Source organism: Amphiura filiformis, chromosome 7 (genome assembly GCF_039555335.1).
Source record: "Amphiura filiformis chromosome 7, Afil_fr2py, whole genome shotgun sequence".
Classification (NCBI taxonomy): domain Eukaryota; kingdom Metazoa; phylum Echinodermata; class Ophiuroidea; order Amphilepidida; family Amphiuridae; genus Amphiura; species Amphiura filiformis.
This window is the reverse complement of record NC_092634.1, coordinates 35,952,535-35,978,217: the sequence shown is the minus strand read 5'-3', so window position 1 is coordinate 35,978,217 and position 25,683 is coordinate 35,952,535. Positions and strand designations below refer to the sequence as shown.

General features: G+C 36.9%; 1 protein-coding gene across 1 annotated transcript; it reads left to right on the top strand.

Annotated features, from left to right (window-relative positions):
- The first annotated feature begins 7,091 nt into the window (after window positions 1–7,091).
- Window positions 7,092–25,591, top strand: LOC140157110 (uncharacterized protein C6orf118-like). Its single transcript, XM_072180185.1, has 8 exons — window positions 7,092–7,180; window positions 15,413–16,240; window positions 17,836–17,967; window positions 19,879–20,066; window positions 21,312–21,506; window positions 22,308–22,434; window positions 23,609–23,670; window positions 24,451–25,591. Exons 2-8 carry the CDS (start codon window positions 15,446–15,448, stop codon window positions 24,503–24,505), a joined length of 1,554 nt encoding a protein of 517 aa, XP_072036286.1. The 5' UTR covers window positions 7,092–7,180; window positions 15,413–15,445; the 3' UTR covers window positions 24,506–25,591.
- The last annotated feature ends 92 nt before the right edge of the window (window positions 25,592–25,683 follow it).

Below are 25,683 nucleotides of genomic sequence, written 5' to 3'. Positions count from 1 at the left end.
CACACCGCATTCGACGCGTCGGACTGGTTGGAAACTGTACAGGAAAATTCTGCCGTTTCTCCCTCGAAGACCTCGACATTGTCGGCAAACGGTGACAGGCGAAACATATTGGTATCAGTATGGTCAGAATTAGTTGAAGTACAAACCCTGTAGATGCCATATTGAAAGAGGTTATCACTATAATTATGTAGGCATATTTTGGCTACATCATGTAACCATTTTGATATGATATTTTTACCTTCACTGTCAAGGATCCAATTAGATTGGTCATCATTTTAGTTGATTAGTTTGTCATCTTTGTCATCACACGTCTTTATTAATCTCAACATCCTGTCGATTTATAAATCCCGAAACAGAAGCTGCTAATAATATAGAGTAATACAAATAATAATAACAAGTAACACAATTACACACACCACTACGATAATTGCTATATTCCTTGTTGATAGCGATTTATTTTGTCCTTTTATGGTCTTATCACTAGAAACAATAGATGTCGAATTTGTTTTAATCATAGATCTGGTTGTTTTTGCAGAGATAGTTGTACTAAAAATCGTACTTGTAGTTGTAGCTTGCTCAGTTTGCACAACCAGCTTTGGCAGTGGAATTATTGAGCAAGAAGGAACTTTGTGAACAGTATCAATATTAGCTTCACACCGGTACTCTTTTCCAACATCTGACGTGTTAAGCTGAATTAGAATACTATTTGTGTCATTCTGATAAGAAGAAAGTTGCTGTCCATTGACGTACCAAATAAGACCCACCACGGGACCCGAACTATTCATTGTCGTCTCGCATATGAGCTCAATTTCGATGCCATCTGGCGGAATGATATCTGGCATTATGACTGGGTCTGACGAACACTGAAGTGTTGGTAGCGACCACACGGTAAGATGAACAAAATCACTTTTGACAAAAGTTGCAGTTTGGTTCCGTAGAGAGCAAGCAAATTTGAACTTCGCATCAAAGAATGTTACATTTCGTATGTGCAGTCCGTATTCTTTGATTTCTTCATCGTCGTCATAGCGATATGATACTGAATAGGTGCGTGAGATGTTCCGACTAGGTTGTCCAGCAATGGTCAATGTTTGTTCGGACACAGGATTGTGGATTGACCACACGGCATTCGACGCGTCGGACTTGTTGGAAACTGTACAGGAAAATTCTGCCGTTTCTCCCTCGAAGACCTCGACATTTGTTGGCAAACGGTGACAGGCGAAACATATTGGTATCAGTATGGTCAGAATTATACGAAGTACAAACCCTGCAGATGCCATATTCATATTGAAAATATTATGCATATGTTATGTTAAACCAATCGTGTGTTGAAAGAAGCATGACCACATTATAGCGTGCGCTTGAAGCGATTACTAGTTGGATTTCAAATTGAAGGCAGCGCTGGTGTTTTGCTGCCACACCCTGTAACCCATTATTCAGATAAACCATTAGACCACTTATATATGTGATTACAATAATATTTCATTTATTTATTTATTTTTTAATCAAAAGTGAAAATTCTTAACATCAAAAATATCTATGCTTAACCTATAAGTGCAAGTTTTCACAAAATAACACCTTACTGACTTTTATCCAGATGGGATCCGAATTCTATATAATTAACTCGTAATAAAGCCCGGAGTTGAATGGTGTTGAAAAAGTACTGTACATATTCATAGACATTAAGATGTGTAACCGGATTGACAGCCTCGTCCGCCCACTTTACAAAATCAAAATGCAGATTTTGGTATCAGATGAAAGCTCATAATTATATTTTTCTCATAATCCAGCAAAGTTTTAGGTTTGGAATAATTGTTTGTTTAGGTTGCATGAACATGGTGGACAAAAACATGGTATAATGAAAGACAGAGAAAAAAGGACTAGTTCGCGTCTGAATTTCTGACAAATAGATAGAAAATACCTACTGCGCAGGTCGGCAACCAATCACGGCGCGCCTGTGCCCTGACTTTTGACGCGAAATCTTTATCTCTGTCTTTCATTATAGTTTGGTGGTTACCACCCAAAAAGTACATGACATTATAATTGAAGACCGAATTAAAAAGACTAGTTTGCGTCTGACGTCAGGGCAAAGGCGCGGCGTGATTGGTTGCTGACCTGCGCAGTACGACAATTTTGGTGTGGTTGACAAAACGTCATACGCAAACTAGTCTTTTTAATTCTGTCTTCAATTATATCACTGATTATGGTCCACTGATGTTTCGTACTTCTATAATCCAAATTCCTGGAGCAATGTAAGGGCTTTGGTATGAGTGTTTGGCATTCTGAATACGAAGAATGTCCTTCTAATATAAAATAATTTTGATTTTTTTATAAATTCACGATATAGGCCTAATACAAATTTCATGACAAATTATTAAAATTTGATTTTTTAAAATTTTAAACTTTTTGATATATAACACATGAATAGCCCTCGAAGTAAACTTTATAACTCTAATGATATGTACTTAAAGTGTATGCAGCTTGGATGAAAAGCCGACGATCAATTGAAAATGTATACATTTTTCCCCAAAAGATCTTTTTTTTTTTTTTTGTGTTTTTGTTAAAAATCCATATCTTCAATACGAAATGTCAAAATTTTCAATTGTTCGTCGGCACTTTCAAATAAGTACATATCATTAGATTTATAAAGTTTATTTCGAGGACGGTTAAATAGAATAGAAAAAAATATATCAACTAGATTCTTTATCCAAGAAAATGGTTTTGTAGAACCAAAACGGTTCACACTGCTTTTCACTTTTCTTAACTTTGCGATGAGTCCTTGAATTAATTAATAAGAAAGGCCATGCCTATTTAAATCTTTTTAATATCTTGATGGTTCTTTATCGAACTTTTTAATGTTCTTTATGGAACTTTTAAGGTTCTTTATAGAACCTTATGGTGTAAATTGTGCTATATATAAGGTTCTAAGTTGCACCTGTCGTGTTTTTCACATTTGTTGGTTAGTTTTTGCATATCAGATATTTGCAATGAGACGATCATAGCTGGGATTTCAATAATGCTGGTTTAAAACATAAACAGATTAAAAGCTATTAAACACTCTATACACTCCTAGAAAAAAGGAAAAGAAAGGTTCTTGGCTGTCCTGTATGTGGAACCCTCAAGAGAAAAGGGTTCTTGAACATGTCAAGAACCCCAAAATGTTTTTTCTGGCCTTTTTATAACCTTTTTCAGATCAAAAATTGCTTTCTCTTGCGTTTGAGGAACCATTTGTTAGTTCTTCGTAGAACTATTTAAGGTGCACATATGTATACAAGGCAGCTCAAGAACCGTTTTAAGGGTCTATATTATACCATGGAAGAAAGTATACATAAGCTGTCGATTTGTAAATTCGTTTTATATGAGCCGTGAAAAAAAAATGATGAAATAAAATTTACAAAACGAATATCCATGCATGCAGTGAATAATAAACAAAGCAATCAATGATATAAGAAGAGTTTGTTTCCATATTAAGGGATTAAATCCATTTTATATTTGTGAAAATTATATGATGTTGCTCTTCTTTGATTAAGTTTATATTCTGCTCATTGATATAATTATTATAATTTATGTTGAAGATTAAAAAATCTGTTTTGATATTTACTCTTTTAGCGATATTATTCATTAACAAACGGCAGCCATACATGACTTCTTGCATTCACGGTTTTGAAATTATTATAAGGCAACGTGTGAATTTCGCACAAGTTCACGGTCAGACTTGGTCGTTAAAAATCACACCGCTTTATAGTCAATGAAATCTACTGCATAGATCAGAACTTATTGATTATAATATCTCATTAATTATTAATTTTTAAAATGAACACGTACACCAGTTCTTTGTGCAAACGATATAGCTATTATGCAGTTATGGCCTTATATGCAAACGCTCAGAATGAAACTGAATGACTGCTCAAATGTTTAGATCATGAGCATTAGCAATTCGCCATAGAAGTGACAGGTGTAACAGGATTAACTACCATAGCATGAGGTTTAAACAATGTTTGAATATATCTCACTGCACTAGTACGTTCACGCGGTAGGCCTACATCTACATTGAACCACATATGTCAAAGAACATGAATACATTCGCAGAGAAACATATAAAAAGGTTTGACTACAAAAACGATAACTTGCGCGCCGGGATCTACGCACAGTTTCCACCTCGATGGCCGAGTAGGCCTACACAGATAAGCCTATTTCCAGCACAGCGAGTCTAGTCTCCACGCAGTCTGAGTACACGGTTGAGTGCATAGCATAGCATCATAAGAGCTGTGTGAGATCTAGTGGAAAATAGACATCTGTGATTGGTTTTTACCAAAACCTGAAGTGTTCCTTCATTCAATCAGAATTTTTTTATATCGAACGAAAGCTAACACTTCCCCCTAAAAAAACCACTTTTTTTACATTAGGTCAACAGATAACACAATTCAATGACGTGGTAAATCTGTTGAAAACTACCGGTACGGTACCAATCCAATCACAATTGTTGAAAAGTCAACCTTGCATGTTCCTTACAATATATTTTTTTAATTTTATGTCATTCAATGAAAGAGCACACTTAGGCCTATATTGTCCATACTAGAGCTTTTAAATTTCAATAAGCAATTAATGGCCAATTCTCTTTAAAATGCAAATCTTGTGCAAAAAGGTACTGATTTCGCCTGTTTTGTCACACGGTTGTAAATTCAATGAACTATGACTTTGCTAAAAAGCGCTTACAAATACATAGGCCTATAGGCCTATGCTCCATTTGGGTTTCATAGTGCACTTACGTTCACGGCGAATTCACCGTGAGATTAAACCGATATATGCAGTACTAAACCATTATATAGCAATCTATTGTCCAATGCAAATTTATTACTAGTCTCCACAGCAGCCAGTTTGGTTCCGCTCCCTCCACACAAACAGTCTGCCAATGATCACGAACTGGTCCTTTTGATTCGCTAACGGTTTTCTGCCGACGTCATCCAGCTTGACGTCAAACAAAGCTTTCAATTGGTCGATCGGCTAGACGGCTACTTTATTATTCATGAGCAATTTTGACCTGCCATCTCGCCAGCTGATCGAGTGAGGTCAATCAAGTTCCCGTATGTACAGCTCTACGGCTACAATCGTGTAGCCAATCAGAAACGGCGTTATAAGTGGCACTTTTTGGCAGACTGTTTGTGTGGAGGGAGCGTAACCAAACTGGCTGCGGAGGAGACTAATTTATTACCACCTGATAATATTGATCCAATGAGCGACCGAATTGTCCGCTACGGACGAGTAATCCAATCGATAATGACTCTATTGACATGTACGAACGTAGCCCCACTGACCGAGTTTTGGGATATTTTTCACTGGTTTGCAGCTATTTGCTGTCATTTACTCATCAAGGCGGAGTATACCGTTATTTAAGGACTATGCCAATTATTTAAAGATTGACATGTAGAGAATAAGCCATAATTGATTGACAGAAAGTACTAAATTTGTACCTAGGCTATGACGGTTTTATGACGCCAATCTTCAAAATACGATCAAAAAATGGCTGCCCGGTGAAGTAAAATGTGCATTGGAATAACAAGGCGAGTTTGGATAGATGATAGGATTTCTTTTTAATAAAAATGTATGTTCCCCCGTTATTAAAGCTTGTACGGGGTTGAAGATTCAGATATTTGGAAAAGAATAAGTAATTGAAACAGAGAGAAAGTACTAAAATCATAGCTTTTATACTTTTTGATATATGATAGCCTACTAACTAGTTCATCCCCAATAGCTACGATACAGCGCTACCAGTAGGGTTCAATTGCCTATTGTGAGTGCCCCTGTGTTATGTGCATACATGTAGTTAACAATAACTGCATGATGTACCATTTCCTATTTCATGAATGGAGAGAGGACTGGTTCAGGACAATTTTTTGTCAGTTTTAATCTAAAGTGATGGGCATGAAATAAGGCCCATAGCCAATTCAGTGAATTCATTGCACCTGATGTAGTGTTTTTATTGTATTGTAATTGATTGTAAGGTAATGAGTAGTACCGCCGTGTGTGAGTAGTAGGCCTAGTAACATGAGAGTGGTGATTTGTTCTCTTTTTTTTTTCTTTTCAAAAGTTTTCAAAAAAACTTTTTTAAAGTGCCCCGAGATTTTGTGTTTGTTTGGGTCGGTCGCGGAGTGCAACCCAACATATTTTATTTTGGCCTAAATAAACCCATGATGCAGTCATGTCTACAGTAGAATTCATCTCGACCTTTGCAGGACTTAACCCCATTAAAAGCTATTAAACCAAGATAACACTCATTGAAACAGCTCAACTGATTAAATCGGATCTTCTCTGGCTGTGCACATGTGACTGTTTTCACGTGCGATATCGCAATAAAGTTTGTATTATAGCTTCAGTTGGGTAACCGATTATAAAGGAAACGAAAGGAAACAATGGTATGTGTACTTTTGTTCACGAAATGAGACAATGGCGTGCTTTTTGTAAACCAGCATTCTTGAAAATGAGCAACATAATGATTGTTGACTTAACACGGTTTGGAAATAATTTCTTCATATTTTTGGTGTTATCTGTCGTTTACATATCCTTCCTAAAACACAAAAGTACGACCCTCTCCAAACACCTAAATTATCTAAAAATTTAGGACATGTTACAAAACTATATTGTCTAGAATTTTAGAAGAGTACTTTTAATATTGGCCGGTTATTTTTCACACAGCGACGTTAACTAGGCCATGTACTATTACCTATAACATTAACTAAAACACCAAAGTACGAATATTTCCAAACATCTAAATTAGCTAAAAATTTAGGACATGTTAAAAAACTATATTTTCTAGAACTTTAGAAGAGTACTTTTAATATTGGCCGGTTATTTTTCACACAGCGACGTTAACTAGTCATATCCCCATACTTTTAACGTAGGGCTATTTGTAGAGGTCACGCGTCAATGGGAAAGAGCACTGTGTATTGTGTATAGGAAAACGGACAGTAACTGCAGTATGCCCCTTACTGATTAAAAAAAAAAAAGAAAGAAAGAAAGAAAAATATTAATGCCCTCCTCCCCTCCCCTGGTACTTGCATTTGCAAAAACAAAAAAAATGTACAACGCCCTCTCTCGATCTCTTCATATCATAGCAACAAGTTACGCCAACTTTCCGAAATCCATTTCTTTACGAAAAATCTGAATATCAAATTCTATATAAATGGTATGTTTGGATGAGTATAGAAAAGCGGTTTGTTAATTTTAATTGTGTGCTTTTTTACCCATGAATTTTTATGCAAATAAACTGCTGGTGATAAACTAAAACGACGCTAACATTTTGGGGTGCCGAATTCGGCAGGCATGTAACTTATGAACCAAGGCAATGCAATGGAACTGTCATGACTGTTGCTTGATGCAAAAGTAAACTAAACTTGATTCAGAAAGATGATGCAAAATTAATAATTTAGAGGGTGGTCTAATAATAATATGATAATGTTCATACACGCGTACATCAGTACATGACATGCATGAGTACTAATGACTATATAGCATGATAGTGATATAGTAGTAGTAGGACTAGGAATTCCAATTGAACATGTTGAATGAACGCAGCTTTCAACATGTTCAACAACTCGCATGCTCGATGGCGCAATCGTATATAATATCGCATATTTTAAACTACAACTTACAAGGCAAACGCATGACCGTGGATACAATTCAAACCAATCACGAGTGCGTTAGCATGGTTGGATTCACTTCCGTGTTACTCACGCACAGCCTCTAGAGTACGAGGAACCCATACCGTACTTATTAGCTCTGCTAGTACGGTATGGGATGATCTGTATACAAAAAGCTAGTGCAACGTCATTGCATGATTTCAATTAGACTTAGAGTTTGCACTAAAAAATACAAGGCTCCTGTGGCTTAAATAGTAGCATGTTTGTCATAATATTAATTACGCAACTTCTTGTACTTCTTGCCTAAACACCTATGCTTGAAATGGTATAAATTAATACTTTATTATTTATCCAGAATAAATAAAAATTCATTACCACATGATCCAAATCGGCGCACCCAAATTGAGATGGCACTTCAGTGCAAACTTAAATAGGGCAGCACCAATACGAAAATGTCATACCTTGTCTGTTCCGTGTCCGTGTCTGTTTTGCCCGGTTTTTTAAGTTTGCGTTGCGAACTACGCACAGCCACAGTCACACACGCGGGCGTACATCGCACAGTGTACGCAAAAAACGTCACACTAAAAGCTGTGTTCATTCAATTGGAATTCTTATACGACTAAACGGCACACCAGATACGGGCCAATTCTACCTAAAGCGGGCAGTCTTATTTCTATAGATCTGCTGCGCATTCAAATTGCATCATAATTTCATTTGTGTCCATGCTAATTATGTTTACACAACATGAACTCGCATGTTTTCTAGCAAATTCGCCAATAATAGGTGATCAAAGCGATCGGAATGTTACAAAAGTACAGATCGCATTCAGCTTACTTCAGGTCTGAATCTGATATGAGATGATCTTTTAAAAAATACAGCATAATTTGTCATGGTGCTTGCGGAATGCCATGCAGTAAAATACTAAAACGTTGCGGCAATTTAATGATTGACAACTAAAAATCAGCGTGTCGTTCATATCCTCTGCTTGCAGTTTCTTATCCACTCACTACGTCCTCACAAAAGCTTTGTGTTGATTACGTAATGTGTGGAGGCAAATTGCAATAAGTACAATGAAATTGAATTAATGAGAATCCCTGCCAACTGGAACACTACTAATACAGCCCGTCCAACGTCAATCAGATCACGGCATCTTCACTGCAACGCCTACACAACAATCACCACCAGCAAAGACTGCTTGAAATTTTAATTTTTCCCCCGATAAAGAAGCTATAGCCAACCACATCAAAGAGCAACATCAAGACTAACCAAGCACACCGCACGCACATTCCCTGACTGTCTGACTTCAGGAGGACTGTTGGCCAAGAAGAAGGGCGGGCTCCAGGGCGGGTTTCTTCTTCGTCAAGATGCATTTAACTATACAGTATTGTTCTCCAAAAAGCCCGGTTTCCCCCGGGGTTTCTCTACTACCTATGGTGCTCTAGCTGAAATACAGCAAGATAATGAATTAAGAGAGTAAATGTAAACCTGTATTTTAGCTACGGTATCTCGAGCTACGGTACACCTATATTTAATTTATAATAATTTAATGATCATCGACATGATCATGAATGAATGATCATGATAATGGCAAAATGATAAGCTTATAAATTGCTCTACACTAGAGTAGTCTTAAAGCCATACATAACATTTGCTGAGGAAGATGCCCTCTGCGATCTTTTCCTTTAGGCCACCATCGGCATCGGTCATCGCTTAGTGATATAGGGACTAAATTATTACTTTCTTCTTTTTCTTCTTCTTACATTATATAAATAAAAGGAAGTCGCTAAATCTTGTCCAGAAGCAGGCTCCGAGATGATTTGACTTTCAGCTCCGATTTATTCGTACATTGATCGGTTACATATTGCCATTAAACCATCTGACGTTCATTTTTGCAAAACTATTCAATCACTATGGAAATAACAAAAAAAATGGTCAGTTGCTAGGCCGTTGAGGTCAATAACCTTATGGGTCAGAAGCACACTCGAAGTTTTTGCTGCCACCTTCTTGAATGGCCACGAAGCACCATTGTGTCGCGCGCTGTGCAGGGGGTTGTGTCCCCTCATAATTGGAAACTTGGTCAAAGTAAAGGCCTTGAAGCCATTTCGGGGGATCATTGGGTGTAAGCTGATGGGGTCATTGGGTGACAGATTTGCAAAAAAGTCCACTTTTTAGAGGGAATGTTAAAATGTAGCCAACAGGGACCAAATTAGTCGTTAAAAAATCATTCATTCTGTCCCGAGCGGTTTCAAAAGTAATCCGAGGGATTGAGTGAGTAGGCCTAACAACATTATCACAGGTCTGGATAATTATGTTTATCAAGCTAACATGATCATTACTATACTGGATGAATAATCTACACCAAGACACCATGATTATCATCACCATTTACCATGTTTACTAACCACTCCCGTTTACTAACCGCTCCCGTTTACTCAACTAGCGGGGACCCGCGCGAAGCGCGGGTCTCCCGCTAGTGTCTTAATAAGTGCCTCCCTCATATGTATGAGTATTATACCGGTACTGTTGACTGTACTTCAAAAATACACTCATCTACTCTAGGTTCCAGAGTAAAAAATAAGTACAGCTTGTCTACTCAGTGCAATAAATACTCATACATACTACTACTAATAAGGAAGAAGAACATACGGTTCATTACATACCCTGCAAAAATCAAGAATCTGGCCGGGTGCTGTAGTTAAGTCACAATCCGAGATTTTGAATAAAATGCAGGAACCGGCATTTTATTAAATTAATTACAATGGGATCCCACCCTCACAGAGTCTCCCAAAACACCAAAAGTGTTGTACATGTACATACTTACCTTAGTGTATCCATTTACTTTTATCATATTATTCACACAAATTTTAGTCAACTTGCCTAGAAAGGTCAAATTTAGCCAAATTTAATCTAAATACAATCCTAGCAAGTTCCACATTGCGATCATCAATATTTTTATTCTGAAGTTTGTCTGGTTAGGGGCTGGTTCCCACGTTACATCATACATGGGCACATGGCAGTAAATAATCAAATTGGGAATCAATAAAATGTCAACAGATTTCATTATTTCAAAATACAAAAGACAGTAAACTTAAGGGGAATCATAACAAAAAATGTAACAAGTTTGCTGAATTTTGGATATAATATGCGCACTGATAGGACGTTTCATTAAAAAGCTAATAACAATTAGGGGTCACAGGACTTTGGTCACAATATGAGCACTGAGCATTATAGACTATGCCACAGTCGAATTTTATTAAAAATATGTTATTATTAGTCAAGATGAACCCATTTCGTTGAACTCAGAATTATACTGATGTTTATTAAAATTAAAGTATTCAATAGTAAAATGGTCATAAAGAGTTAAAAATATCAGATGATTAGTGACAATAAAAGTAATTAGGCGGTTACCCGTATTTGGCGGTTCTCGGCTGTCGCGATTACCTGGCTGATGGTGACTACTCCACAAGTTTTATGCCCATAGGACAGTTTTTACTAATTTGACCTCAGATGACCCTTGTGACCTTGAAATGACCTTCCAAAATTTGGCTCTAAATGTTGACTGTATCCACCACGTTTCATGCCCATATGACAGTTTTTAGTAATTTGACCTTGGATGACCCAAAAATGACCATCCAAAAATTTGACTCTAAAAGTTGACTGTACCCACCAAGTTTCATGCCCATACAACATTTTTTACTAATTTGACCTCAGATGACCCCTGGATGACCCCAAAATGACCTTCCAAATATTTGACTCTAAAAGTTGACTGTACCCACCAAGTTTCATGCCCATACGACAGTTTTTACTAATTTGACCTCAGATGACCCCTGGATGACCTTGACCCACTAACCAATACAAACTTGTACCATCTTAGGTCAAGATGCACCTACCCACCAAGTTGCATGCCCATATGACAGTTTTTACGAATTTGACCCCTAGATGACCTCTGGTGACCTTGACCCACTAACCAATACAAACTTGTTATGTCCCGGGTCAAGACGCACCCACCCGTCAAGTTTGAGGAACGTGCGACCCCCAGTCTATGAGAAAAACAGTTTACTAATTTGACCCCTGGATGACCTTGGGTGACCCTGACCCACTAACCAATACAAACTTGTTCTGTATGGGGTCAAGCTGCACCCACCCACCAAGTTTGAGGAACGTGCGACCCCCAGTCTCCGAGAAAATAGGCGGACAGACACACAGACAGATAGATAGACAGACAGATAGATAGATAGACAGATAGACGATGCGTATTATTATATAGATTGAATGCAAAACTATCTTGCATAATTATAATGGCTCACTTTTATAATACTGAACAATTCTGATTTTGGAATCTACCAGTTTATTGATAGCGAACCCCGTAAATTCGACTATGGACTTTGAATTTTAAGCAGAACTTTACCCCGGGACTTTGCTCTCTAAAAACACACTGGCAAGCATACTTGTTTATCAGTCCATTAACCACAAGTACTAAGCAGGGTAAGAAATTCACAACCAAGTGCGAGTATCTGTTTGGATTTTCCCAGTGGAATTGGGCAAGAATCCATGGATTTTCGCCATATAACTTTGTATGATAAACTGAAATATTTAGGAGAATCCATTTAGATTCTTGCAATTTTGTTGACGAGAATCTTTACGAGAATGGATTCTCGCCGAATTTCTGACCCTGCTAAGCATGGTATAGTACAAAAAGCGCTAGATGTTTGATGAGAGATTAACTGGTAATGGCGCGGGCCCGGAAGTTTTAAACCATAGCGAGATATGGTGCATTTAAAGATGCATTATACATGATGGCCAATTTTAGTTAGGCCAGAAATTGGCCTAACTCTCCATAGAGTCCTGTGTTAAAAATCTTAACCGCAAGGCAAAGTCAGTAGTCCACTTGGGAAGCTAACAAACAGAGGGATTGCGGTGACTGAAAAGATCACAGATGTGAAAATCTATCAGTTGCACACAAATCAATATAAATCGGAGTTTTATAGCCAGAATATGCAAAATGGGCAAGTGGACTACGGAGAATGGGAAGCTAACAAACAGAGGGAGTGCGGTGACTGAAAAGATCAGATACAGATGTGAAAATCTATCAGTTGCACACAAATCAATATAAATCAGAGTTTTATGCTTAAATGTAATAACCAGAATATGCAAAATGGGCAAGTGGACTACGGAGAAGTCTACTGAGCATATGGCATAATTTTGTATTCAAAATACCAGTGCGATATCATAGCGCATCACTCCTGAAAAATTGTCGCAGTTCATACTCGCTAAATTACTCGCATATGGCTCAAAATAAGCTAATAAGGTGTCATAAAAGTGTAACACACAATTATTTTTCCAGCTCTTTTCTTTTGGTCTCCAACCAGGTTTAAATTATAGTATGCACATATATCGTTCATAATACACTAAAAGAAAGATAAGTTATAGACCATTTACTTCAATTTTGATGATTTTCTGCAATCAAATAAAAATTTATAAAGTATTACATAAGGTATTTTGTGGTTATTTAGGTGTAGGACCTACAGCAACTGATTGTGGAAAAAATGTGTCCAAATATTACAATAAGGAGGATAAATTGTTATAAATAAAATATGTGTGTCTGTCAAGCCATAACATACATAAGATGTCTGTCAAATGTAACATACAGAATAATAATTTGGCAAAAACAGTAGTTCAAGATGGGAAATTGAATAAAGATCACATGCAGTTTATAAATCACATGTTTTAAAACACTTTTATAAACTCTAAACTATCATCATAATGTGAACATCAAGTGATTTTTAATTTTTTTAAACGTATTATGATGTTACTTTTGACAGACACATACAAATCTTATGTATGTTACTTATGCATACAAATGTTTGACAGACAACACTTAACAATGGATTGTGTCATCAAAAAGCTTCTCCTCACAAAGTGATAGTGCCACAAAGCTAGGTGGAGCTAAATGCTATGTCATGTAGCATAATTAGCTGTATCACCCTAGTTTAGCAGGAATTACAGCACCGTCTTGCGTATGTTACTATTTGACAGACATTTCAAGAAAAATTTTAAAATTGTTATATGTTCAAAAAAGATGGCAGCCACTTACAAATTGATTATAATATGGAGAAATGAAGTTATTTACAATAGATTTACCCTTTAGTTTATGCTTCAAGTCTTGTTTATAAAAAACTGAGGGACTTCAAAATCAATCAAAAGTTTGACAGACAATAGTAATATACGCAAGGCAAACTTTTAAGTCCTTTTTTGATCTGTTAACTTATAATTCATAATGCCTCTTTCTGTTTTTTTGATTGGTTTACTGCACCATTTTGGGAAACAGGTCACATGAATTTCTATAAGGATCCATAAAAAAAAATTAAAAGCTGTTGAAAAAAGGCGTCTCTTGGCATGTTACAAATAAAAGTGTAAAAATAGGCATTTTTACAGCTATTTTTTTAAAATTATTATTTAGAGTGAAAGGATTTTACTTAAATTGTGTATGCTATGTCTTTACTACCTAAACTAGCAAATATTTCATTTCTATAATTATTATTTTAAAAAAAAGATGTCAAAATATATGGCTATAATATGACACCTTAGCATATTTTGAGCCATATGCAGGTGATATCGCAAACACCTGCACATGACCGTGAAGGTAATTTTTGTTGGTTCTGTAACCCTCTTCATTCCAAAGCATCGATTAGGCCTAATTAAACATTTTGACTCAATACAAAGTTATTTAAAAATTGAAAACCTAATGCAAGTTTTTCTTGTTTTTTCTTCAATTCTTTTTTTCAATTTATCAAGCTTGCCAGAAAAATATGTTTGCTGAGAACATATTGCCACAAAAACATAGCTACAAAGAAATTGACTCCCAGTTTCTTGTGTTGTGTTGTCTTTTTTTAAAACGGGAAATTTGAATTGACTTGCGATGTTTTTCTTAAAGCCAGAATGTGTGATTTGCTTCACAGCGACGCCCTCAATTTACTTGGATTTCTACTTTTTGCATAATTATAATGCCCAGTGGTGTACTAAATACCACGTAAAAAGACTAAGCCTGAAGTGCTTTAATAACAGTAAAATTTAACTTTTATATTAAAACCGGTCGACCGGTTTTATTCAGAGTTCATTGATTGACTGCTTACTAACATCTCACGTTGATGTCAGCTTATGTGTACACACGTCGAGCGCGATGCTCCGTGCAGTATTACATGTTACAATCGGCGAGCGTATTATACGCATTGTAGGCGTTGGAATGAAATCGCAATTTTGAATTTTCTTCATTATACCTCATTTGTTTGGCTCGAAATTAAAAGGGGATAATGTGATCAGTGAAAACAAACATTTAAATAGGAATCTATTCTTTATGCAAATCACACATTATTTCTTTATAAGCTTGAGGGATCGAATAGCAACGTTTGCACAGTATGGGAAGGGTAAGATCTCTTCCCTGGTAGAGCACTGGTCTCACAAACCAGAGGTTGCTGGTTCGAGTCCCTCTGCAGCCAAATTTTCTTTGCTCCCCCTCTTCAATAAATGGAGAGTTCAGCTGCAAAAACAGATATAATAACTGGTCAAATATCAAAATTAATCTCAGCATTTTTAAAGTTAGCATGTCAATTTAAAGCCAGTATTTTAATAGGGCTCATGTTGGTAGCCTTAGCTCAAAAAAGTTAGAAAGTTGAAAGTTTTATACATTTTGCATATATATCTGAATTCTTCAAAATGTTACTGGCAATGAAATAACAATTGTCTCAAAGTTCAATTTCTTTCTCGATTTTATATTGCAGCTAAAACAAACAGAAGTGTAGCTTCATACCAACATGGCCGATTCAGAGAGCCTGAAATCTCGTCCACTTCACGATCTCGTGGAGGGACTCTTCCAGGAACACAAGCACGACATCCATCTTCACTGTCACGGCCATTTGAATTACAAAAATCTATACACTCCACCAGAGAGAGTCTCCCATAAGCCTTGGACTAGTTCAAGTACGGATGCCCCGATTCCAGTCATGCGAAAGCCATCCAAATTACCATCACCTAGGAGGACCAAAGAGAAAGATACCTCCATGAAGGAGGCTATGTATGATTTCAGCATGGGAACTGCTGGAAGTTTACCTCTTCAGGGAGGGAAAGGACTTGGTACCCCGTATCATAAAAAAGATGGTGCAAATCGTGATCTGGAGTCAAGGACTACTTTTTCAACAGCAAGGACTCACTCCCGGAATCAGGACAGCAGACTCTCGACAGGAACCCCATTTGAAGCCCCGGGTTACGGAGAGCAAAGACAAAACTCAGTAGCTTCGTATATCGCTGATAATGTTTACATTGAAGAGTTGCGTCTTCCGGAACTGATGCTGCCTGCTTCTATAGATCATAGAACTAAAAATCTAGGTAGGAGTATGTCTCCAGTTTTGGCTCCAATTGGTGGTGCTGATAAAGATTCGCGGACAAGACATCAATTTGTGGAGACTCATCTTGGCGGCATAACAAAGAAAGACCAGTTTAATAGATTTAAGAACTTTCAGGACGGTGTTCTCAAGACATCGGAGATGTTCGAGAAAGGAGTGCTTTCTGGAAGGAAGGCTGTTGAGCATTTGGAAATGAGACTACGTGAGGTGAGTTTAAAGTGTACTTATTGTAATTCAAATCTTCCCCCTTACCATTGTAGCCGTTAAAGATTAAAGAAGGAACAAATTATGCATGAATTATGAATGCATACACTAGGGTGTGGGGTGTCTAGATTTTCCCTACCAGCCTACCAGGCTACCAAAGGTATAGTGGTTGTTCATTGGTAACAAGTGACATTTTGAATTTTTTTCAGCATTTAATAACCACAATGCAGTTCTTGCATGTGTGGTATTGTAGGTGGGGGTGCGTACGTGTTTGCCGACAAACGAGGACACACACAAGATTTTTCATCCTAAACTGTGGACCTACTTCCAACCGAGGACTGTCCTCGGTCTCAAACTGCTGCAAAAGACCTCAAATGCATGCTAGACAATGTCCACGTTTGGAGGCAAACACAGACAGGTGTGTGTGTGTGTGAGTGGAGGATGTATGAGATGTTAAATGGTGTTTGTATGTTGCATGGGGGTGTTGGGGTGGGGTGCCCGGGTGCGGGTGGGTGTGTGTGTGGTCAAGTATGTATTCTTTAGTTCACCTCAAGTTTGGTACATGTTTTTTTACAAACCACCCTTGTATGCATGTATGTACACTCTGATCATGAATTTGTGATAGTGCGATCAGCGAAATATGAACCTATGTCACTACCGAACTTAAAAGGCAAACCAATATAGATGTGCATTCAAGCTAGCTTGATCAGAATACATCCATATTTTTACATAGGGCATGTGGTTATTAAATTGAAAAGATTGATATTACATGTAAATATTGATTGGCCAATAAAGCTGTCATCATAGATCAATGTTATCAACCATTCCATTCCTTTAACTTATCCTTCAAGCAATCAAGAGTTGCCAAACCTGCAATTTGGTAGCCCAATTGGGTGACTTTTGAAAATATTCTCTGCAACTTTTGACCATTTTCTGTTCCATAGACACCAATATGGTTTTTTTTAAATTGGGCAGCTTTTCAGCAGTGGCTCTCACGACTTACGGTAGTTTCCTGTCCCATAGAAATCAGTGGTTAAGAGAAAAACTGGGTGACTTTTTGATTTCTCACCCACGATTCTGGCTGTGGTAATTCACCAAGCAATATCCTCCTCCAGCAAATCGCATCACCTTTGAGCTTTGGACCATACACAACCTTGCCATTATGTTATCAATCATGATACAGTATGACTAGATGTTCATTACACCATAGATTATCTAAACAAGAAACTACACATTTTGTTCTTCAACAAATTTTAAAATGAAAGCACTATGCCATAATTATATCACATACAAAATTCCTAGTAATACTAATAGATTGAAGCAAATTCTAAAGCATTTCAATATTATAGCAATATGTATAAATAATGTATTCCCTCGCGATGTATGTAATGACTCCCACCAGGGAATTTATGTAATAGCTGCACAGTATGTACATATTAACCAATGATTAATTTGTTATGGTTGTCACTACCTTGTACATGTACTTCAGGGTTATTGTATAATTGCAGTATTATATTGCCTCTGAAGTGTTCGTGTCAATTATCTCTATCATTAACAGCTATATTGTCATTTTGTCTAATCATGTTTAAACCAACCAGGATCTTTTGGTTTTGGACGATGTGCACAGACAGTCTGGTCCAAATTTCCATCGTCTACAGATCTACAATAACGCATGGCAGTCGTTGATAGCGGATAGTCCCATCTTTCAAGAGATACTCTCTGATATAAAGGTGAGTTTATTGCTCTCTTTCACACCACTCAAATATATTTTCCTTTTTATGGTGAGTGGTGTTTTGTGTGTGTGTGTGGTTTTTTTACAGAGCTGCCAACTTGTGCTGATTTTCAATATTTATACTGATCTTGCCAGTGCAGGCACCAGGAATTTTTTTTATGGAGAGGGGGTAAACATTTAGGGAGACTTTATAATCATTTGAATGGGGGTAAGAGTGGGCCAAAGCCCAAGATTGGTAGGGAAACTGAAAATGCCCCTTCGCTAGATCATACTAAAGAAAATTGATTTAAAAAAATGGCGGGGCAGGGAGACCCCGGGAGGCAAAATAATTTCTATGGGGGAAAGTGGGGTGCTAAAATCCAAGATTGGTGTTGAAATGCCTTGGTGCCAGCACTGGATCTAAAAAAACTGACAACAAAAATGCTGAAGAATGCTGAAAATTAGTGCAACTGTTAATAATATGTTAAAATTTTCCAATTGCCAAAAAGTCTAATTTTAGAAATGTTAATTATTATTTTGTGAAAAATGTGTTTGAGAGTGATTACGTATGCGCACACGTCACTCCCACCCCACACACTTACACACATCCTCGCACATGTTTTTTGTCTAAAAGCTCAATTTCATCAATCATCATCACTGGGCGGGAAAACCTCATGCATTTTCACTGAAGTGGCAAATAGGTATAAGAGTGATAAATTATTCAATTTAATTAACAATAGTGTCAATTTGCTATATACCTATTTATGTCCCATACATTGTTGCTAGGAGGCCGTTGGGGTCATGTAGTGATGTAAATTGTCAATTTGCAGGGGTAACAAAGCTACACAACTGTTCCAAATAGTGTGTTTTATGATCCTTGCAAATGAAAACACTATCAAATTTGATAGTTTGTTACTGTTCAATATATTTGCCAAATGGGTAAGTGGAAATGCACATAATTTAATTCCTGCCCAGTGATAACTTTATACTTAACCCTCATCAGAGTTGGACTTTGACTCCATTTTCATTGTGATCATTTCCACGTTGCTACAAGAAGAAATTAAGTGACTGGGATGCATTGAATATAATTCTGGCTCAATTGCAAGATCAATTTCAATTAAAAAATATTTACTTGCCAAGTCAGTTCGTCATTTCAGACATAAATAAATGGGTGGATTTCTGGTCATTGCTGTTTTTCGACAGGTTGACAGCTGCAATTTGTTATTGTGATTCCAGATTGTTCAATAATCATGCTTATATCACAGGAATTTTAACAGGAAACAATAAAATGCAAAAGAGATTGTTGAAAATATAATTTGTTGAAAATATAATTTGATTTCATATCTAAAAATATTATTTACAAAGTTTTTCTGTGTTTGATTGCATCACTTATTGACAGGCTAGGGTCCGGTAAAAATGCAATTTTGTATGCCAAAAAAGTTATTGCACCCCAATTTTCAAAATCTGCAAAAATTTGAATTTGGAGAGTCCATTGAGCTTCATCCATGTGCTACAATGTAGGATCATTGTGGTTGACTTTTTTAAAAATTGGAAAAAAATAACCAAAAAAAAATACAATTTTGTACAATCCACAAAGGGCAAATTTGTCAATTGTGTTTACTTATTCTATTAAAGATTTCAGAAATGCTTACAAACTCAATTTTTCCCCAAATGTCCAAAGATGCATTCTCAATAGAAATACACGATTTGCGCCATGTAAGAATTTGCTGTTCTTGCTGGGCCCTAAAATACTTACTGGTTCTGTTATACACCAAGCCACTTGATAGAAATGTTCTCAGTTTACCATCTAATCCTGGGCATCTAATCAACAGTTCATCTAATCTTAAGAGAGTTCTTTAAATTCAAGAGGCCCATGAAGTTAAACACTCTTCTTTCATCATCCTCCCTTCAACATTTTTATTGTTTCTAGGCAGAATACGAGGTCTACATGGGTTCATTATTAGACACTCAGCCACACAAACAGAGCCAGGTTCTATGCCAACAAGTTGACAATCTATCAGCAGGTAGCCCAGTAGTACCAGGAGAGGTCAAAGAAGGACACAAACATGTACAAAGGCTGGAGGCTGATGCTAAGGAATTACTGGAAGAGAATGACAGGTTAGTAGCCTAGCTGAGTTATTGTTTGTTTTTCATCTGTTTGTTTGCACCTGCTACATGATGGTTTTTTGAAGCAAAGTTGGTGCATAAGTTGTTTCACTAAGGCGATAGAACGACTGGGTGTCATAAATATGTGAGAAATCTCATGCAATGGCCTATTCCATTTCCACACTACCCCTGTGGAAGATTTGGCTTAAGTTTTCCACAGAGAGAGTGTGAATTTTCGAATGGAATAGACAATTGGGTAACTTCTATTTGAAATACTCACTCCATAAGAAGATATAGGTAAAGCCATAATACAAGGGGAGTATGGGTTTCAAAATGATTAACCCCAATTACATTTACAAAACAAACTCCTCCTTTGGAAGATATTTCCAAATTTTCGACAGGGGTAGTGTGGATTTTAAATGGTATAGCCCAATACAAAGCACAGGGACTTTGTTGGGGTGCCATCTGACTGAAAGACCACATGGGTTATTATTAGCATCTGTTCCCCAAAGATCCTTATTAATGTTAGCATCTGCCGGCTGACCCCCCCAAAAAAAAAAAAGATTACTAACTTTTAGCATCCACCCCATAGACCCCTAGACATTAAAGAGACATGTATGATACTATTGCCCCCACCGTACCACACCCCACACCCACCCCCAAACTCAGCCTTATTTAGTTCAGTGGAAGTTAGCCAATCCAAAGCTGATCCCATAATACTTGTTGTGGGCTTATTAAATTCTTAAAGTTACTTACCTACTTGGTTAGCTACATGTAGTATATGACAAAATTTAGAATTTTGAAGAAAGAACATTTTTCTTTTGCTTCTGAGTTCATTATGTATTTGCATCTTCAAAATATAGACGAAGTGCATCTGCAGGCTCAGAAATCCTCTGCGAATCGAATCTTGCAAACAAAAAAATTCTTGTAAAATGTTGACAGTTTACAGAAAGATGTGCTTGTGAAGAACCGAGTTAAACTCCCGGTTTTGCTACTTGTTCTTCATTTTTGAAGCAACTGAACCCCAAAATGTCAAATTATGGTATAATTTACTTCAATCATTATTATATTGTACAGTAATACTGATTTGAGTGGGGCATATTTCAACAATAAAAATGGCCACTCGGTATGGAAAAGATGCAAATCTTCCGATCGCCATTTTGATTTTGTGATTGGATTCGCCCGCACTGTCACAGATTTCTAGGTCTGATGAATTCTGTTCAAAAATAAATCAGCATTGCACTCTTTTTTCAACAGATTACGAGAACAAGTTCGAATGGCAAGAGAGAGGATTGAAAATGAGTCCAAAAACGCCAAGGAAGCACCTAGATCAGCAGTAAGAAGAGTAAAGTCTAGAAAGAGAGATGAAAAGACCAGTAGCAGTGTAGCTGAACAGATTCTTGAACTGCATGCTGGGATACTAATACAAATGGAAGAGCTCTCACAACTCAGGTAAATTTGGGAAGATTGATAATGGGCTATTCCATTTAAATTCCACACTACCCCTGTGGAAGATTTCGTAAATATCTTCCATAGGGGGATTGTGTTTTTCAAAATGTAATTGGTCAGGGTCATTTTAAAACACATACTCCCCCTGTATTATGGCTTTACTTATATCTTCCACAACTGGAGTGAATATTTCAAATGGAAGTTAACTACCCAACTGTCTATTCTATTCGAAACTCATACTCCCTCTGCGGAAGACTTCAGCTAAATCTTCCACATGGGTAGTGCCGATTTCAACTGGAATAGCCCATTTATGCATTCAAGCAAACATGAGCTGTTTCTCTCTAATATTGATTTTGAGATATATCAACATCAAAAATGACCATATCTTTGAAACTATTCATTGTGATGGAGAAATAAAGCTATGAAAACGACACATACAATCATCATAAAATGAAATTGAAAAGTTTTGATTTTGCTCGACAAATGACTAATGGAGCATCCCATCGAAAAAGAGCCTAAGTTGTCATCAAGCATGAAATTATAGATTGTTTTTATATGTCCGAGTGTACAACTCTACACCAGTGTTTACTCTTCTCTCACAATGAAGCATTCCAAGGGGATCATAAAAAAATTGACTCCGGTCACCGACATATTCATTACTCCCCTTTCCAAAGAAAATGACATCCCCCCTAAACGGTATCCACATCTTGTTTTGAATGTAAAACAATGCATTGATATGTATTAAATTCAAAGTTAAACAATATTTCTTTCACTTGTCTCTTTTGCGATCACTTTACTACACAGGGCTGAAATTCATCAAAACTATGTGCCTATATCTGTGTGTCAGCATCTTGACCAGTGTGTTAGGGATACAGAGGCAGAAGTGCTCAAAGTTCTCAGTACTAATGAATACTTAGAAAAAACTATACAGGTAAGCTTGGTTAGAGTACAGTGACATGTTGTTTTAAGGTCCACACACACATATGTTTAGCTAATTTAAATGTTTGTTCACCTCAAGTTTGTTAGTGACTTTCTTGTAGTTGCGCCGCTATTTTGTAGACAAACCGCTCTTGTACCTGTGTGTGTATGCTCTCCTGGATTAACTTTATGTGTGCAATTTGGATATTGCGATCAGCGAAATGTGCATCCAAATCACTACCAAACTTGATTTAGGTGAACTAAATTAAAGTGTATGTGAAATTGGATTTACGATGTTGCATTATTTGATCAGCACATTTCGATTTTGTTAGTTCTAAAAGAAGGGACCAAAAGAAATTGAACCAAAACTGTAAAAATAAATCACTTTGAGCACATACCTTTTTCACCAACTATTAAAGAAATATTTTACATGTTCTTAGGCCAAATATTTGTGAGACAAAAATTTTTTAGTGCACTTTTTCCTATAAAACAGATTTTAGACCTACTGAAATTGTAGTGATTTGCGAGTTCCTTGGTTTTATTTCTACGCCCCACAAAAATGTTATTTGTTTTAAATCAAAACTTGAGCTGTAGATGTGAACACAGATTCTGATAGAACACCTTTCTTGTGTTAGTGTCTTCCAAAAAAGGAAAATTTTATTTGTATGATAATGGCACAGTAAAAAATTTGTAATACTTGAAGTGAAGTTAAGTCCATAACTTCAATTTTGAACATGGACTTGTGACTGAGTCTGGAATCGAGCCAAACTCAAGTCCGGACGGGGTTTGGACTCAGGAATCAAACGGACTCGGCTCGGACTTGGATGAGGTGCACTGTAAATAACAGGCATGTTTAGCTCATAACGTTTGACACAGGCCCCATACTGACCAGAAGTATTGATATTCAACTCATTGTTGTTAACTCTGCATATATTATTTGATATCAAAGTTATTGCCCATCGCTGGTGTTCAAAGATTCAGTGCTGATAAAATAAGGTATAGAATTATTACCATATTCTACCGATTATAATAGGCCCACTTGTTTCTTAATTGGACAAAATACAAAAAGGGGATAATTAACAGTGAAGAGGAGTTGTAATAAAAAGTATTAATCACTAAAATAAATTAACATATCTGTAAAATTCTTTTATTTATTCACATTTGAAGAAAAAAATTCTGTCTTTCAGCAATTAGAGGTAGATATGGAAAAAATTATGGAAAGAGGCAACGCACCAGATACAGATACAAGGTAATTATGACAGTTTTATTATTGTATTTTGCTTACATGTGGAAAAAAAGTCAATAAAAGAATAGCTTTTTAGGTTCTGGTAAAAAACCAAAAAAAATATATTTTCATACACTCTTCGAACCACATAGCCAATCATATACCGTATTTCGTCAAATAGTCGCCCCCCCTCAAATAAACGCCCCCACCACTTTTTTCAACCATGTTTCCTGATATTTCCATGCTATCTTGTGTAGTAAGTTTACCAAGTTGCGCACATAGTTCGTCATTTTAGCGTGTGTTTTTAGTTTACCTGATGATTTTACGGGAATTATCGTTCTAAAATTGACCTTGAATAAACGCCCCTTGGGAAAATGTAACGCCTGGGCGTTTATTTGACTAAATACGGTAAGCCATAATTAGAAAAATAAGAGGTGTGCATAAATATTGTATAATTGCACACGCCACTCGCGCACAGTTTTGCGTACTACACGCTTGTGTTCGTGTCTTGCAAGATTTATCCATTTTTTTGAAAGGTTGGTGCATTTTGATATTGGTCAAATTTCTTTTCAAATTTGTAGACATTACATTCAGAAGTGCTAGTAAATCACGATTTTCAACAGTAAAATTGCTAATATTGTACCTATTTTGCACAATTTTTAGACAAAGTTGGCACTATAATTAGGCGTGATACACTTTTGCCAGAAGCCACCTCACATGCAGATTTGATGGTATGACCATTGACCCCTCATGTCAGCCATTCATCTCAAAGTAACTGCTTTTCAATTGTTTGTTTTTTTACAGACAAATCTGGAAGAGTATCAACACAATGTCAGCTTCCTCTCATGATACTCTGTGACGTAAATTACATCCAATTGAAAAGCCACTAGACAGCCAGCACCTCCACGGAAGTACACACACATATTCAAACTCCAGAAATCTGAAAGGTTTTTGGGACAGCTGCAGTATGCAAACTACAGTGCATTTGGCTTCCTCCAGGTAGTGACGTCAGTACTTTGTCAAAGTAGACAGCACTGCAGGTGATTGTACGTGAAAGCGCGATGTCATTGATGCTCCTGTAACCAATCAACACTCTTGAATGACATCAAAATGACATCATGCATTTGTTAATGTATCGTATTCATACTCATTCACCCAGTGCTGTCTAGTTTCTTCGCGCGTTTACATGCAATGCCTTTGATGTCGCATGTACGATGTAAACAACACCTAATTTTATACTGAGCCCACTGGAGCAAGTATTGACGTCATTTAATTGCAAAGGCATAGTCTATTTACGAAAAAATAAACAAAACAACTACATAGCAAATAGCTTCCTGACCTGAGACCAAAATACCAACAGGGATCGGAAGCACGACCCAATTCACCCGTGTGCAATGAGCCAGGTCTGTTACGGCTTTATGTGCATGCATGCTCAGATCAATCAACCCAATTTTCCGCTTCAATAACTAATTGTACCTAATGCGCATGAGTAGTCCAATTAGACTGGCGCGACATTTAAAATGACTTCGCTTGGATCAGAACAAACTTGACAGGATGGACCATGTGTATGTGAATTGGGAACAAATTTGTGCTTCAAACTACATATTATTGAGACTTAGATCATGATTTTTAACCATGCAATGCATTAAGGAAATAATACACCATGTCATGGGCAACTTCAACTTTACCTAAGTTTTTGCATTAATATGTACAATGTAGTTTGAAACATAAGTTTGTTTTCGATCTGAGCATGTGCATATAAAGCCGTAACAGACCTGGCTCATTGCACACAGGTGAATTGGGTCGTGCTTCCAATCCCTGTTGGTATTTTCGTCTCAGTTCCTGACCAAATGTTTCTGAGACAGACTTTTTTTTGCCTTACAAGGGTTATTTTGAACAGAATCTATGAAAAGTTGCCTTTATGTCTACTTGTTGACATTTTTTCCGGGGGATATTTATTTATTATACTAGCGGTCACCCTTTTCATGCGGTTCAGAAATAAATGCAATTTTACAAAGTGCATCACCACCCTCCGAG